This window comes from Octopus bimaculoides, chromosome 11 (genome assembly GCF_046866305.1).
Source record: "Octopus bimaculoides isolate indiv1 chromosome 11, ASM4686630v1, whole genome shotgun sequence".
Lineage (NCBI taxonomy): Eukaryota > Metazoa > Mollusca > Cephalopoda > Octopoda > Octopodidae > Octopus > Octopus bimaculoides.
Window position 1 is genome coordinate 54824133 of NC_142938.1, and position 17234 is coordinate 54841366.

General features: G+C 34.3%; 1 protein-coding gene across 5 annotated transcripts in view; it reads right to left on the reverse strand.

The window, feature by feature from the left end:
• Positions 1 to 17234, reverse strand: part of LOC106882342 (glycogen [starch] synthase) — an 81980-nt gene that overhangs the window by 35457 nt on the left and 29289 nt on the right. For 2 of the 5 annotated variants that reach the window (XM_014932985.3, XM_089360045.1), the window contains 6 exons: positions 16883 to 16996; positions 15777 to 15903; positions 14248 to 14405; positions 12168 to 12269; positions 10040 to 10111; positions 6101 to 8239 (listed from right to left, as the gene is read on the reverse strand). In XM_014932985.3, coding sequence (XP_014788471.1) covers positions 8030 to 8239; positions 10040 to 10111; positions 12168 to 12269; positions 14248 to 14405; positions 15777 to 15903; positions 16883 to 16996 — 783 coding nt within the window. In that variant the 3' untranslated portion in view covers positions 6101 to 8029. Of the gene's footprint in view, positions 1 to 6100; positions 8240 to 10038; positions 10270 to 10458; positions 12270 to 14247; positions 14406 to 15776; positions 15904 to 16882; positions 16997 to 17234 lie in introns of those variants that run through there. The other 3 variants (XM_089360047.1, XM_089360046.1, XR_016243680.1) reach the window with 2 other exon arrangements.

A 17234-nucleotide genomic window follows, 5' to 3' on the forward strand; every position in this document is an offset into this window, starting at 1 on the left:
AAATCAAAATATTTAATTTTTGCAAAATAAAGCAAGAAAATGATCAACTACGAAAGGCAAAAGAATATTTTATGAGAATTCAAAGTCCAAAGCTAAACTGGAAATAGTCAATACCACTACTAAGAACAACTTCCTGTATATGGACTACTCCATAACATGTGTCTGAAAAGTGAAAACTCTTACACACAATAAGAAACTATCCTTCAGAAAGGTTAATGACACTCTATTTTGTTTTTAAAGAATTTTTTTAATATCTTTTCACCTTTGTTTCAGACATTCAACTTCAGCCATGCTGGGGCACTGCCTTGAAGAATTTTAATTGAATACTTCAATGCCAGTACTTATTATTTTTAAAGCCTAGTACTTAGTCTATCAGTCTCTTTTGTGGAACAGTTAAGTTATGGAGACAGAAACACATGAACACCAGTTGTCAAGCAGCAAGGGCGGGAAGAGCAGAGAACACAGACACACACATATATATATGATGGTCTTTCAGTTTACATCTGACAAATCCACTCACAAGGCTGTGGTTAGCTCCAGGCTAAAGTAGAAGACACTTGCCCAAGGTGCCATATAGTGGGACTGTACCCAGAACCATGTAGTTAGGAAGCAAACTTCTTATCACACAGCCATGCCTGCACCAATATAATTAATGAGTTTTAATTAAAGAAAATCTTTCTTCAAATATTGTAACTGTATTGAGAATTCTTGACAAAAACTCTTTACATATACATATATATATATATATATGGTTGGTAAGATGTTGAAGGACAAATAGGTGATAGGTATATATAATGAGAGCTTGAGCCAAACAAATACCAAAACATTGTCACTGAGTGCAGGATCTACCAAAAATAAAATTTGGCTATAGGCAATATATCAGTCAAGCTGAAGTATAACAAAACAAATGCATGAACAGGTTGTCTCAAGGTATCAAATCAATTTATAACATATTGAAGAGAGATGTATAAATATAAGTTAAAATATAGCAGGAAACTAGGAAGAGTCCAAAAAGTAAAAGGTCATAATGATTTTGGCATAGATAGATACGCTCTAGACTGATGTGAAAAAGAAGTCTTCAGTGTTGATTTGACTTAGATAGGTATCTGATAATTGCCCCTCGAATGGCCACTGCTGCAGGTATAATTTAATCTATAAATGTATGGTCTGTAACAAAGAATAGAATTTCACTAAAATATACGTGGTGTGATCAATAAGTATTCGGAGTGTTGTCATAGTAACGAAGCTAAAGCATGCAGAGTAAAGCTACTTGGCACAGATTGACCTTGAACTTTGCTGTGCATGTGCACTAGGTTTTAATGTTCTCACTCACTTCTGCTGTGCTTGGAAGGAAGGTGTGTAGCATGTGATTGTTGCATTGACCATGACAGAAAGTTGAGCAGAGAATCTGCATCAAATTTTGCAAAGAGCTTGGCAATACCTGCTCAGAGGCCTATGCAAAGTTTTCAAAATGTTTTCATCATTCTTGGCACAATCAAGGAGATTTTGTGCAACTGAAACTGGAGTAACTTTTTGGTCAACTGAAAGCAGTTTTGGCACAAACTTGGCAGACACACGTCTCATACCCAAATCTTCAGTGATAATGGATTGAACTGAACCATAACTAATTTGAAAATTCTCTGATAACTCACGGATTGTGATTCAATGATTTCCCATCACAGCTGCACACACATTTGTGATGTTTTTCTCAGTTCTGCTGGTTGCGGGTCTCCAAGAACGTTCATCAATATTGACATTTTTTCGGCCATCTTGGAAATGTTGGAACCACTTGTGTGCAACTCATACACTTTCTGCAACTTTGCCTAGACCTCTGAGCAGGTACTGTCATCGCAACTTTCTCTGTCATGGTCAATGCAATGGTCACACACTACACACCTTCCTTCGAAGCACTGCTGTAAACAGCAGAAGTGAGCTAGAATGTTAAAACTTAGTGCACATGCATAACTGAGTTCAAGGTCAATTTTTGCCAAGTAGCTTCACTCTACATACTTTAGCTTCGTTACTATGGCAACAGTTTGGATACTTATTTATCAAACCTCATATGTTGGATCTTCAGCTAATTTTAAGCATTGATTTTTAGCTCATCATAACTTGTTTACTTATGCAAAACAAAACTTCACCTCATGAGCTAATGAGATACACCATCTCAAGAATAGCATTTCCTCACTGATAGCATCAACTAATCAATCATCAAAATGGTTAGGCCTTCTCAGGGTAGCAGAGCACCTTGTAATCTATGCAGTTAGGAATCTATTGAAATCTTAAAGCATAATCCTCATTCCCTTTTGAACTGCAAAAGTGAATCTATTACCACTTGCATTCATCAGTTACTCTAAACTTTCTGGTTTTACTGTAGATTAATATGTTATGCCTAGTCTAGATCTGCATACTTCTTACTATCTGATTAGTAGGGCCTATAATTCCCTCAACTTATTCTTTACCTTATACTTTCAAACATTATATCACACTCCGACCTATTTTCATTGGTGTCTTTATTTCTAGGTGCCATGTCCAGAATGTAGGACATAGGTGATCGTGTCCTGTCACAATTCTATTCTTTGTTTTCTGTAACAGTTACACTTCCTGATGTTTAATGCCTCTTTCTTCCAACCAACTCGTCGAGCTTGACATCCATGCTTCTTTTCCTTTCAATCTTTCTGGTCATCACTAGCTTCTCCAAGCTATTTCCTCATCATGACCAAGAAATCTGTTACATGACCCTTATCACATAAAGCAGTTTCCTATTTACCACAACTCAGGTCCTGTTATTACTCAACAATCAAGCTCACACTGTCAAATTCCTTCTTAACATTCTTGATTTAATGTCTCAATTAATTTTATAACCAGTATTCTCAACCTGACAAATACCAGCCATCTTCATGCTAGACAGAACACTTAATGGGGCATCTTATACAAATCCAAATGCCTTCTCTTACCTTATTAGCTCTTTCTTCCCCCTTTTAAGCTCTAAACATATCTCTCCACCTCATCTCATCTAAACATTTGTCTTGACCAACCACCCAGTACAAAACCTTCACAGATTTGCCATTCTCACTTATCTTTTCCTCTCCTACCCACAAGATTCTCCTTTATTCCTTACCTTTCCTGACTTTAAGGCTGTATCAATTCTCATATCTTCCCCACTTCATCCTTACCTTTTTTCCTTCTCCATACCATCCTCTTAACCACCTCACTCTCACCAATTCTTTCTTTCTATCTTTGTCATTGTCTATCACTGAATACATTTTCATCAATATATTTTCCTCTTCCAGTTAGAGAGGTGGATAGATTAATGGCCTATTCTGACATTCTATTTTTCCTGCAGCTAAAGGCATTCTTCTTCTGATGAAGGAATAAGTTACATAACATAATTTTTTGCTGCACACAATATGCACCAAATATGAACCTATTCTAGAAACAGCTGTAAAATACTACCTACAGACTTCATTTTCATCAATTGCAGGGTTTTCACCTGTGACAGTATTGATCTTACTTACCCATCTCGGTCAAATCAACATCAAGGAATTTTTTTCTTTCTCATCCTAGAGTGTACTTGTCTACACCTGAATCATTATGAACTTTCACCTTTCAGATTTTCGCTGGTTTCCTGCTATATTTTAACATATTAATATATCTCTTCAATATGTTATAAATTTATTTGATACTTTGAAACTTACCTGTTCAAGCATCTATTCAATTACACACACACACACATATAGATACACACACACACACAATTATCTAGATGCAATAACTGAAAATTGTATATAATGACTAGAACATGACCTGTATTGATGCCAGGCAAGCATACACTCCAAAATAATCAATCAAAAACTTCAAGAGATTTGGAGTTGCCAAAAATTTGGTTCAACTGATTTAATTAAATATGCTAAAGGAAGAACTAATTTGTAAGCCACTGGCATGTATCTTGGATCTGTAGCAGTAAATGAAACTCTTTTTTCTGAATTTCTTATTCATTCCCAACTAAACAATACCAACAAATATCCTGTGTCCAGAAAATTCACTGTAAGAAATTTTGCTGTATTGGAAAATTTGTCATATGGGCAATAATAAAGCATATTACATCAGTGCTTTTTAAAATATCAAAAAAAGATGATGAAAGGTTTTATAAAAGCATTGAATAGCCAAGTCTTTTATTCAATAGCAAACATTGAAAAAAATATGATGAGGTCATTTAAAACAAAATTTCTTACAGAGAATTTTCCTATAACCCAAATATCTATCTATTCAGTGCAGAAAGGTATAAAACACACACACAAACAGAATGGCTATATTACATGGTAGTGAGACATGGGCTATGACTGCACAGGACATGTATTGACTGGAGAGGATTGAAGGTGGTATGCTCCATTAGATTTGCAACATCAGTGTACATGACCAACAAAGCACAACTGTTTTGAGAGAAAAGTTATGCACAAGAGGGATTAAATGTAGCATGTAGGAAAGGAGAATGCGTTGGTTTGGACATGTGATGTTTATGTGTGAAGACAGCTGTATAAAGAAGTGCCTGTCACTGAAAGTAGATGATACCTGTGGAAGAGGGAGAACCAGGAAGACATGGGATGAAGTGGTGAGGACTGATCTTAGGATACTGGGTTTCATGGAGGAAATGACAATGGACTAAGATATTTGGTGATATGAGGTTCTAGAGAAGACCGGTCCACACACTACCTCAAGAAACCAAATTACATCTCTTCTAAACAGCGCTTTTCTTTTCTTCACATTTCCTCTTCATAAACTGATTGTCTTCCAATCACCTTTCCTGCCCTCACTGCCCTCTACCCAGGTTTTCACCAGTCACTGCAATCTCCACTCCCTACTTGCACCTTCTTGGCAACACTTGACTGTGCATATTACAACCTTCATACCTCTCCTTTCTTTACTCTACCATACCATCTTTGCTCTGATCCTTGTTTTTTGTGAGTATACCTTGCCACTTCACCATCTCTCTCCTGCTCTCTCTTACACTTTTTCTGTTTCCTACTCCCTCTATCTTTCCCTCTGGCTGGCTAGCCATGTATCTCCTCTACAGCAGCACACCTATTTCTGCCCTCACTCTTGGTTGCTCTTTCTCTCTCTGGGTAACCATCTACCCCCTCTATAACAAGATACCTATTTCTGCCTCCCTATTTCTCTGTCACATTAACCTTTCATCATCTGATACTGGACCACCTCCTCTAATGACCCCTCCTTTATAGCAAAACACCTGTTTTTGCCTCCTTGTCTCTTTGTACCCTTTAACCTTTCATACTCTGACATGAGTTCCCCTCCTCAAATGTCCCTGCCCATTTCATAATTCCTTGTCTTGCAAGTTACTTGGTGACCCTGCCAGTGCTGGTGCCATGTAAAAAGCATCCAGTCCCCACTGTAAAGTGGTTGGCATTTGGAAGGGCATCCAGCTGTGAAAATCATGTCAAAACTAACCTTGCCTGTGCTAGTGCCACATAAAAAGCACTGAGTCCTCTTTGCAGAGTGGTTGGTATTAGGAAGGGCATCCAGCTGTAAAAACCCTGCCAAAACACACAGTAGCATAAGGTAGCTTTTCTACCTGGCCAGCTCCTGTGAACCATCCTACCCATGCATGCATGGAAGATGAACTTAAATGATGATGATGAAACAAATAGAAACAACATTAATAACTTCATTAGCCTATAACACTGTCCAGAGATGTATGTCACTAATAATAAGCGATGAGGAACAGCATCTAATGCATTTTGTTTTCTGATTTTTCTATTAGTCACCACCACAACCTACAGGCTTCATAAAACTGAGATTGGGTCACAGGGGATAATAAAGCAGTATGCTTACACTATAACATGGTACCCTGTATAATAAATCACTGTATGTGATTTATTTAGACAGAATTATAATATATCCAGAGCAAGGAATCAGCATCTCATACCTAGTCTACATGCTATTAACATGCCATAGATCTGCACTGTCACAACTAATCTGGAGATAAGCACTGTCAACAACTCATACTAACATATAGAAGACTTTGTTATTAAATAAGATATGCATGAGGTTATTTTGTTTAAATCCAGAAGAAAAATGCATCTTTGAATAAATGAATAAGCTTTATACCAGTAAATTCAAATACAGTAAATTCAAGTCTTTGCTTAAGGTTTGAACATATTGAAGTTCATACAAAATGTCCATCAGCACAGTAATGTTCCCTCCTCATAAAAAAAGTTATAGACATTTGTGATTGGGAGTACTTTCTATAAGTTCAAAGGAAAACTGAAAAGAATTCTGGGTATTTTTTGCTACCTTTTTGAGTGAACTCAACTGGGTTTTTTTTTTCATTAAGAATCATTGAATATTACAGTAAATAATCTTCAAAATTACTTGTGTAAATAAAGCCTGTGCGAGAGAGAGAGAGAGAGAGGGGGGAGGGAGAGTGAAAGAGAGAAGGGAGGGAAAGAAAGAGTAAAGGAGGGAAAGAAAGAGGGAGAGAGAGGTCTTATTATACAGTGAATAAATGACAATGAATGTCCATTTGAAAATATCTGGGCTGAAAAAATATGTTCAGATATAGAATTTTTTTTATTTTTTTGTTTTGTGCAGTATTTTACAAAATTAAATGTATATTTTGAAAAAAAAAAAATCATCTATTATTTACTTGGCCATTTTCATACACTTTATGCTTTAAATTCATTTAAATCAGTAGAAGTGAATATTTTGAATTATTGTAAAGAAAAAGTAAATCAAAATATCTGAAGCTTGAAAAAAAGCAAAAAACAGTTCATTGTTGGATGAACACTGTTTGGAGAATTGATTGTTTTTAGTATATTTGATAATGGAAACTCAACTATCTAATTAGCAACAAACTGATGTTGACTACAGAAGATCTATTTAGTGTTCGAGTTGACAGATTAATATCTGTTCAGTTTGTCCAGTAACTAACAAGAGCAAACTGTTTTTTTTTTTTACCAGAAGGTTAACAAGTAAAGTAAACATTTTTTCTGTCTAATCAGCAACACTAAAAATGTTTTTTTCATGATTCGTTACATAGAGATAAATCATACACTGGTTTCAAATTTTGGCACATGGCCAGAAACAGGAGAAGGGATAAGTTGATTACATCAACCCCAGTGCTCAACTGGTACTTATTTTATCAACCCCAAAAGGATGAAAGGCAAAGTTGACCTTGATGCAATTTGAACTGAGAATGTAAAGATAGACAAAATGCTGCTGAGCATTTTGTCCAGTGTGTAAACGATTCTGCTAGTTCAATGCCTTATAGAGAAAAATCATATATTGAGAAACATTTCAAGTGGAAAAAAAAAAAACAAAAGTCAGTTGACTAGTTGATTGGTCTACAAGCAATAATAGGACTATAAACTGCCCAACATACCTGAGGACTGGTTAACTGTTCATGGGGTAAAAATTTATTTTCAGTATAATAAATAATATTAACAATCAGGAAATTAAATTTCAAAAATCTTTTTCACATGGTTTTGATAATTTAGTCATGTTCCAGGTAATTCTGTTGTTATAACAAGAAAAGAATCTAAAAATCAGAGAACATGTTCTAGGATCACACAGCCAATACCAACAAAATGGTCAACGTTGGATTTAACGATTCCACAAGGAGAAGAAAAAAAACATGAATGAAATTTCTAAAATCATCAAAAATCTTTTAAAAAAATTGTTTTGAACAGAAGCAAACAGTTTAAGCAACCATCTCCAGCGAGATATAATCATTTTTGAACTATAATAATTGCTCTTCCTTTCCACTGTAACTAGAAATTGGTTGATACAATAAAAAAATAACTGTTGCTTTTGTTAATCGAGGGTTAGAGGAGAAATTGCATACAATAAAAACAATAGTAAAAGTGCCATAACATAGGAGAATAAAATATTTTCACATCACTAAAATCACTAACATATCTTATATATAATTTCAAACATGATAAAATTTCTTAAGTCCTAATTAAATTCTAATAGTATCAGACATTTCTTAGTCTTTTGGAAAAAGATATAGTTAAGAAATATCTGCTTCGGATAGACTCAGCCCATTTTGCCCATCATCTGAGCTAACTGTTAAACCAAGCACTCTGGCCTCTAATTCTTCCTGCTCTTCATCATGCCCATCATCATTTTCTTCCCCATCACTTGGCACTGGTGTTGTAGCTCGAGAAGAGGCTGGTGATGGGGGCTCAGATGGAGGACGTGGAAATAAGATCTTCTTACCCTGAAAAGAAAAAATATTTACAATGTCAAAGCAAAAAACAGAAACAAACTAGACATTTCTACAATTTCCAACAAAAAACAACTAACATAAATTATAAAATTACTAAATATTGATTTCAAATTTTGCCACAAAATCAGCAATTTCAGGGGAGGGGATAAGTCAATTACATCGACCCCAGTATTCAACTAGTAATTACTTTATTGACCCCAAAAGGCACAGTTAACCTCAGCAGAATTTGAACTTAGAATACAAAAAATGGATGAAATGCTGCAAAGCATTTTGTCCAGCATGCTTACGATTCTGCCAGCTTACTGCCTTAGAATTATTGAATATTAATTTGAATGTTGTGAAATAATATTTTCACATGTTAATATATAATATGATGTAAATAAAGCCTTAACCCTCAAATAAATCATTAACACTTCATTTTAAAACAATAAAATTAAATATGGAATGTGCAAAAAACGAACAAAGAAATACCTTTAAGGAGAAATTCAATTCAAATGAATATTATTGAATGTGAAGAAAGATGAATGATAAAGGCTCTAACTGAAACTTTCAAAGAAAATCTTCTTGAAAAATATTTATTTCTTTATTGCCCACAAGGGGCTAAACATAGAGGGGACAAACAAGGACAGATAAAGGGATTAAGTCAATTACATCGACCCTACTGCATAACTGGTACTTGTTTAATTGACCCCGAAAGGATGAAAGGCAAAGTTGATCTCAGTGGAATTTGAACTCAGAACTTAACGGCAGACGAAATACTGTTAAGCATTTCGCCCGGTGTGCTGACAATTCTGCCAACTCGCTGCCCTTCTTGAAAAATATTGGAAATATTCTAGTGTTTTAGAAAGTCTTTACAATACAAACTGGAAATAAAGGGATGGAACCAAAAAGGCAAACAAAAATGGCTTACACTTTTTTTTTCCCCAATATTTCTGATTTAGATCCAAAAGTAAAATCAAAAGGATGTCCTTATATCTGCTCTGACAGTTATATGAGAGTATGACATGCACAGACTGACAGTGCTGTATTGATGAGATATAGTTATGCATAATCAAATTTAACATGTTTGTGTACAGTCAGACATAGAAAGACTATGCTGCACAAGTTGCCTTGAGAGAAGAAATTCTCCTTAGAGACAATATAAGTGTAAACACATTACTACGCCATGAATGATGTCACCTGACAGTAGAATGTATGTATTTCTGTGTCATTATGCTTCCTCAGTTATGACTACTAAGAGCTGGAACTCTTATATAAGAATAGTGAACAGTACATTAATGTTGCAAAACTCATTCTTACTTATAGATCTAACAAAACATACTAAAGGAAAGATTTAAATATTTAAATGCTTGAGATAGGTTCAAATGCCTGAGATTTTTCAGGTTATTATTAAATACATCTTCAGAGATGATTTTTTCCCCCCCTTTACATCTACATTTACACCAAACCTCAAAATTTAGTGTGTGTAAATGTAAAAAATAATTCTTCTCTGAAAATGAAGTTAACTGCCTGAAAAGCTATAATCCCTGAGAAAAAAATTATTGGAAAAAAGGACAAAATTATGATTGCATTTGTGTGTATTGAAGTGAGAATGGATACAGAAATGAAATGAAAACAAAGAGGAAGAATTATAACTTCTCTTTTCTAATCATTAAAATATACAAAATTAACCTTTGATTAATGCAATATTAATTACAAACTGAATATTTGATCAATATTAGTAACATATTTAAATCAAAATTAACAACATATATAAATTTCATATAATATTAACAGACATAGATAACTCACGGTTAAACTGTCTTCATCAAATATTTCTGGATGGGTTTTATGAAGTGCAATTCGACGAGCTTTCACATAATACTGGAGAAAATAATGCAATTAAATACATTAAAAAGAATGTCAGAATTTGTGAAGAAAATACTAAGTGATAGTCTCCTAAAACTAAAACAGTAATGCAACTCACCTAGAATATATATATATATACACACACACACAAACGAGAGGGTGCTGTAAAGTTCCTGGCTTTAAGGGCATTGCAAAAGGCCGGGTTGAAGGCTCAACCTTCTGAGTTCTTTTACTGGGCTTAAAATACCTGAAGGATCACTGAAATATGTGTGTGAATCTGGGAGGGGAATATGTTGAATAAAATCATAGTTAACTGATTTTCCTGTATTTTCTTTTACTCAAAGCCAGGAACTTTTCAGTACTGCTTAGTGTGTATATGTGTGTGTGTGTGTGTGTGTGTGTGTGTGTGTGTGTGTGTGTGTGTGTATATATATATATATGTATATATATGAAACATATGTGTAGATGTACCTATATATACATATGTAAAAATACATATTAATACATACCCACACATATACTTAAATAGAAACACAAGTACATGCAGATATATACATTTTAAAAAAAGCAAAAAAAAAAACTACTCAGATGTGGAAGGACAGAACTACGACTGTTGTCAAGGACTTCCAGACAAGTAGGAAGAAGTTATTGTCACACTGAAGACCTGAAAGGAACGGCTCCAACAGACTGTCCAACAGCCAAATGATGAAGTTTAACTGAACAAGAAATTAAGTCCACAAACCAAGAAGAAAGATTTTCTGGTCCATCAAATTTCTTTGACAAGGTTTTGGTTGAGTCAAAGCAACAGTAGCAGACATTTCCTTCAAAAAGTCAAACAATAAGATTGAAACAAAAAAAAAAAGAAGCAAACTCTGTTGTAGCAAAACACTTTAATAGCCTGCTCACTGAACCGTAACTCACAGAGCAAGACCTTTGCCCCACACAGTTCTGTTAAGATGAATAATAAAAATTACTCACACACACATACAAACAAAAGTAAGCTAAGAGGTATATCAAATATCATACAACATGAATTTTGGGTTTATTAAAATTATCTTTGCCTCTAGAGGATGTATAATTGCCAAATGAGGAGATAATCTCAACATTCAAGTATTCTCCAAAATTGACTTGCCATTATTGAAAGGCACAGGTTTATTATATATATGTATAAACAAGAAGGTCGTTTGGAATGCCACTCTTGCATGTCAAGGACAAACTTAAAAGACAATCTGAAACAATGCAACATTCCATTTTCTTCCTGGGAAAACAATAAGATGATTGGTAACGGTTGGAAACCTTGATCTTCTGATCCTATGCAATCACAACTGGAATACAATTTATCACATGTTTATTCAGTCAGGTGGAATAGGTTTGGTCAAAGGTTTACTAAGCCAAGGCTGACCTGTGCTAAACAGCAATATGAAGCATTGAACTAATATGAAAAAATCATTATTTTTTTTAACAAAATTGAACAAGTAAAATATTTTCAATAACAAAAATGAGAAATAACATGCACAGGCATGGCTGTGCGGTAAGATGTTTCTTCCCAACCACATGCTTCCAAGTTCAGTCCCACTGCATGGCACTTTGGGCAAGTGTCTTCTACTATAGTGTCAAGTCAACCAAAGCCTTGTGAGTGGATTTGGTAGATGGAAACTGAAAGAAGCTCATTGTGTGTGTGTGTGTGTGTGTGTGTGTGTGTGTGTGTGTGTATGTATTTATGTGCCTGTAACTTAGTGGTTCGGCAAATGAGACTCATAGAATAAATACCAGGCTTGAAAAAAACGATAAGTACTGAGTCAATTCATTCAACTAAAAATTATTCAAGGAGCATAGCCACAATCTAATGACTGAAACAAGTAAAAGATATAAGAAAAAGATAATTTTAATTACTAATCTTTAATTAGACATAAAAATGCAAGCAAATTGCTTCTCCTCTTTTCGTAATGTTGTATCTAATATAAAGTGTAAATTTTATACAGATACTTAGAAAGAAGTTAAGAAATATTTCGGTATTAGAATAAGTATTCCACAATAAACTCCATTTAAAATTATAAAAGAAAGCACTTACAACTCCAAGGTTCTTCCAGTCTAGCAATTCACTAAGGCGTTCAGTACGGTTTCTCTGAATAATTCTTTGACGACGCGATAAACAAGTAAAGTCGAATAAAGTCTGAAAATAAATTAATAGTTTAAGTTTGTTACTATGTAGAGTTTTAATTTTTTTTTAAATCTACTAATATGTCTATCAAGCAAAACCAAACATATTCTAGCACAACATGTGATTATATTTAGAATAATCAAACAGATTATTACAGTATGTCTTTGCAACTTTCTATAAAATATGACCAAATTAAAAGTTATAAAGACGTAAACAAACCAACACTGGTGGTTAAGTAGTATGATGTGTGGGGCAAACATAAAGACACACTTATACAATAAACTTCCATACAGTTTCTGTGTACCAAATTCTTTCACTTTACATTGGTCAGTCTGGAGCTATAGTAGAAGACATTTGACCAAGGTACTGTACAATGGAACTGACCCCAAAACCACATGGTTGCAAAGCAAGCTTTATGCTTACATTTGTAATATGAAGATTACTCTAAAAACTAAGTTAATGAGAACACCTAATCAAGAGTTGGACTCTCACAATTTTAACTGCTTGAATTTTTCTTTTATCCTTTGCCTTTAAACTGTATGATTCTGAAACATGCATACTGAGTTGTCTCCCTTACCATTTTTTACAAAAATAAACATTTCTACTAATAATTGTTTTCTTCATTATTGGTGCAAATCTAATTTATAATATATAATGTTTCGGAGCTCATTAAATTACATATATTAGATCCCTGCCTAACTATGTTCTTTACATAGAAGGCATCTCCTGAAAATTTTCCGTAGCCATGATTTAAATTCAATAATCAGTGAATGCTTTTCACTCAAATCCAATACATTCTCACAATTGATATAAGGTCTATTAGTACATATTAGTAACAGACAAGCATAGAGAATGGACATTAAGTGATCATGATAGTGATGATGATAATGACTTCACTGAAGAGAGATAATATGATCAAAACCTATCCAGAGTTGTCATTTTATGTAATAAAGATCAAACTCAACCCCCACCAAATGCTCACATTCAATTTTTAATCAATTTTAATTTTTCACTTGTTTCTTCTTGCCTTTCTTGATAAGAACTGTCATTATTGTTAATGAATTTTTTTTTTACATTACAGGTATAATAACTTAGTGATTCAGCAAAAGTGACTGATAGAATAAGTACAAGATTTAAAAGAAAAAAATAAGAGCTAGTGTCAATTTGTTCAACAAAACCCTTCAAAGTGGTGCCCAACATGGCCACAATCCAACGACTGAAGCAAGAAAGAGACAACAGAAGATATGAAAGATCAAAGAATAATTAATAGTTTTTCTTGCAATTAATGTCGTTCAAGAGAAAATACAGAAGTCTGATTAGTAATCAGGAACTTTATGTCCTAATATTCTACTACCAGAATAATAACCTTTCTAGTATAAGGACAAGGCCTGAATTTTGGAAGAGAAGCTAGCCAATGTCATCGACCCCAGTTTTCAACTGGTACTTATTTTATTGACCCTGAAAGGATGAAAAGCAAAGTCAATCAAAGGATGAAAAGTAAAGTCAGTTTGAACTCAGAGCAAGAAGACAGACGAAACGCTGCTATGCATTTTACCTGGTATACTTGTTGTTGGCACTCCGTCGCTTACGACGACGAAGGTTCCAGTTGATCTGATCAACGGAACAGCCTGCTCGTGAAATTAACGTGCAAGTAGCTGAGCATTCCACAGACACGTGTACCTTTAACGCAGTTCTCGGGGATATTCAGCGTGACACAGTGTGACAAGGCTGATCCTTTGAATTACAGGCACAACAGAAACAGGAAGAAAGAGTGAGAAAAATTTGGGGTGAAAGAATACAGCAAGGTTTACCACCATCCTCTGCCGGAGCCTCGTGGGGCTTTAGGTGTTTTCGCTCAATAAACACTCATAACGTCCGGTCTGGGAATCGAAACCGCGATCCTATGACCGTGAGTCCGCTGCCCTAACCACTGGGCCATTGTGCCTCCACCTGGTATACTACTACAATAGTAACAAAAGAATAAACTTACTTGTGTCAATTGTTGCACCGATTCTTCTGGATTTCTGAAACGCCGATCTGTGATATATATGCCATAGGATTTAGGATCAACAATATGTTCTTGCATGAAGCAACCAAATCCAGAAAGATTTGTTGTTACACTAGGGATACCCATGACAGTACATTCAGCTGAAATATTAAAAAAATGTTTAACTCTAAGAAATTGAACTGAAATAAGATTTAAAGTAGGATACTGTGAATCTCTAAACATCAGTATTTTTAGGTATTAACAAGAAGAAAAAACAAAATTGAATAAAATTACCTAAATGATGGTCAGAATTTATAAAAACATACATCATCATCATTATTATCATCATTTAACATCTGTTTTCCATGCTGGCATGGGTTGGATGGTTTGACAGGAGCTGGTAAGCTGGAGAGCTACACCAGACTCCAATTTTCTGTTTCAGCAAAGTTTCTATGGATGGATGCCCTTCATAATGCCAACCACTTTACAGAGTGTACTGGGTGCTTTTTACAAGTAAAGAAAATGAGGAGAGCCAAGAAAAGCAACACAGCCCTTTGCTATAACAGGCTCTGTTGAAAAATTATGAATGAGAAGGCATTTGACGGGATACAAAAAGAGGAGTCATTGTTGTGGGATTGGCAATTTCATCATCTTCAACTCTAGCCTCCTCACCCACCAGACGTCTGACATTTTCTTAAAATATTTCTTTCAGTTTTCTGAGTTTATCCCCTCCCCTCACACCCACATCACTGTGCATACTCTGTAGGTTAATTCTCTTCTTCATTATATTGCTCACAACCAAGTGCTAGCCAACTTACTCTATCTTTCAAACTGAGATGAAGAGCAAAGAACTAAAATATTAGAATCTTTATTCTTCTTGGCAACTGGACTTATCTTTTGAAGGAACTAAATTCTATAGACAAACTATTGCTGATCATCATCAATTTTAATGGATTATTTTACATATAAGAAACTCAGATCAGCTTGAAATAAGAAATTAAACATCAAGATAAAAGTAGTTCATTTTTGTACTTGGTTTGAAAGATTCTTGATTTGAAGTCATAACATGAAACACATTTATTGCATCTTGGGATGGTAAACACACACTGATTGTATTTCATTTTTTTTTTATTATTAATGTTCTGCTTTAGGACTTGAAGCAGTCCTGGAGTAGGAAGGCCATGAATGGTGATGAAGGGACTTTGACAAGCATAACTGATTGATTGATTAATCAAATGATTATTCAAACAATCGATTAGTTAATTGGTTAAACAGTTAATCAATTGATATATAAACAGTAAAGAAGTAAAATAGAATGTGTTTATTATTGACTTAATGACCCTCTTGAGACACCATAAAAAGATAAAAGTAGTTAGCCCCTATAACACAACAGAAAGAAATGTAATAAGACAATCAGTCTCAACAGAAAGAAATGTGAGAAGATAACCAGTGACTGATTTAAAGGATCAGAAACCATTTTCAGTAAATATCAGTTTATAATTGGAGAACAAATGGTAAGAAAATATGATTACCAGGTGTGTAACCCCAGGGTTCATAATAAGATGGAAAGACACCAAGATGACAGCCTCGGACAAAGTCTTCATAGTCCAAACCAAAAAGCGGATTTGTAGAATTCAAAAATTCAGGATGAAATATTACCTAAAATATATTGAAAATTGAATAAAAAATAGAGTTGAAGTACACATACACATGTACACCTGTTAGATATATATACACATGTATTTGTGTGTGTGTGTGTGTGTGTGTGTGTGTGTGTGTGTGTGTGTGTGTGTGTGTGTGTGTGTGTGTGTGTGTGTGTAAGGTGGTGTGGCTGTGTAGTAAGAAGTTTGCTTCTCAACCAAATGGTTCTGAGTTCAGTCCCACTGCATGGCACCTTGAGCAAAAGTTTTCTAATGTGACAGATCTGAAAAAAGCTTTTCTGTCTTCATGGGTCAAATTGGATGAAGAGGTCGTATGGAGTTCATGCAACTCAGTAACAACTCCTTTGCAGGCTATGATCAAGGCGAAAGGTGGTCATTTTGAAATGTAATTACTGCAATGGAGTGGCAATTTACATTAGAACATGTGTGCCAAATTTCATTATCTTACCTTAAGTTTATTTTGAATAATTAAGAAATATCAATGGATAAATCTTTCTGGGATACCCTGTATATCTCCTCTATAAATACAAGTGTATGTGGTTATGTATGTGTGTTTAGCTCCGCAAGGCTTTGAAATGGTGCATCCTTGAGAAAAATTTTAAATGATTTTCAAAATCTGTATCCCCAAAACAATATCTTTTGTGAAAATATAATCTGCTCCAATGTATAAATCCTGTTTTCTGATTACATGACAATGATCTGTAACAGTTTTCTAAAACTTTTTTAGAATAAATGAATCACAAACTCAGATTCAGCTTGAAAAAGTACATCAACATACCAAATTTGAGACCTCTTAATTCTAGGTGTTTCTTCTCTTTAACTACCACTGAATCAGCTCAGATATTTAACCCCATTATAAGTCTTTAATTCATATTCATCTAATTTATGTACTCTTGGACAAAGAGCAAAAGTTATTTATTGCATAAACTTTTAAATTCTGGTGCCTAAAATATAATCTACAAGAAACAGATAAATACCTTCACCCTGTCTTCACGATCGTTGAATAATTTGCAGCGACGAATGGCATTGAGTACTTGGTCTTTAGCATCATCAATTACATTATGAGTGCATACTGGCGGTAATTCTCGTCGCTGAAATGTAACAGTCAGAAATTACATTTAATAAATAAGCAGAAGGATTTAAATGAGGTAAAAGAAAAAACAAACAAAAACATGATATTCAATTATGAATTGTATATCAATGTATATAGCACTAAATTTTCTTAGATAATTGATGTATTTTTCATTGATTGCTAATAATTAGAAAGATAAATGTTGGCGATCATTTAATATATTAGAGGACAGAGAAATGAAAAAAAATTGTTTAATT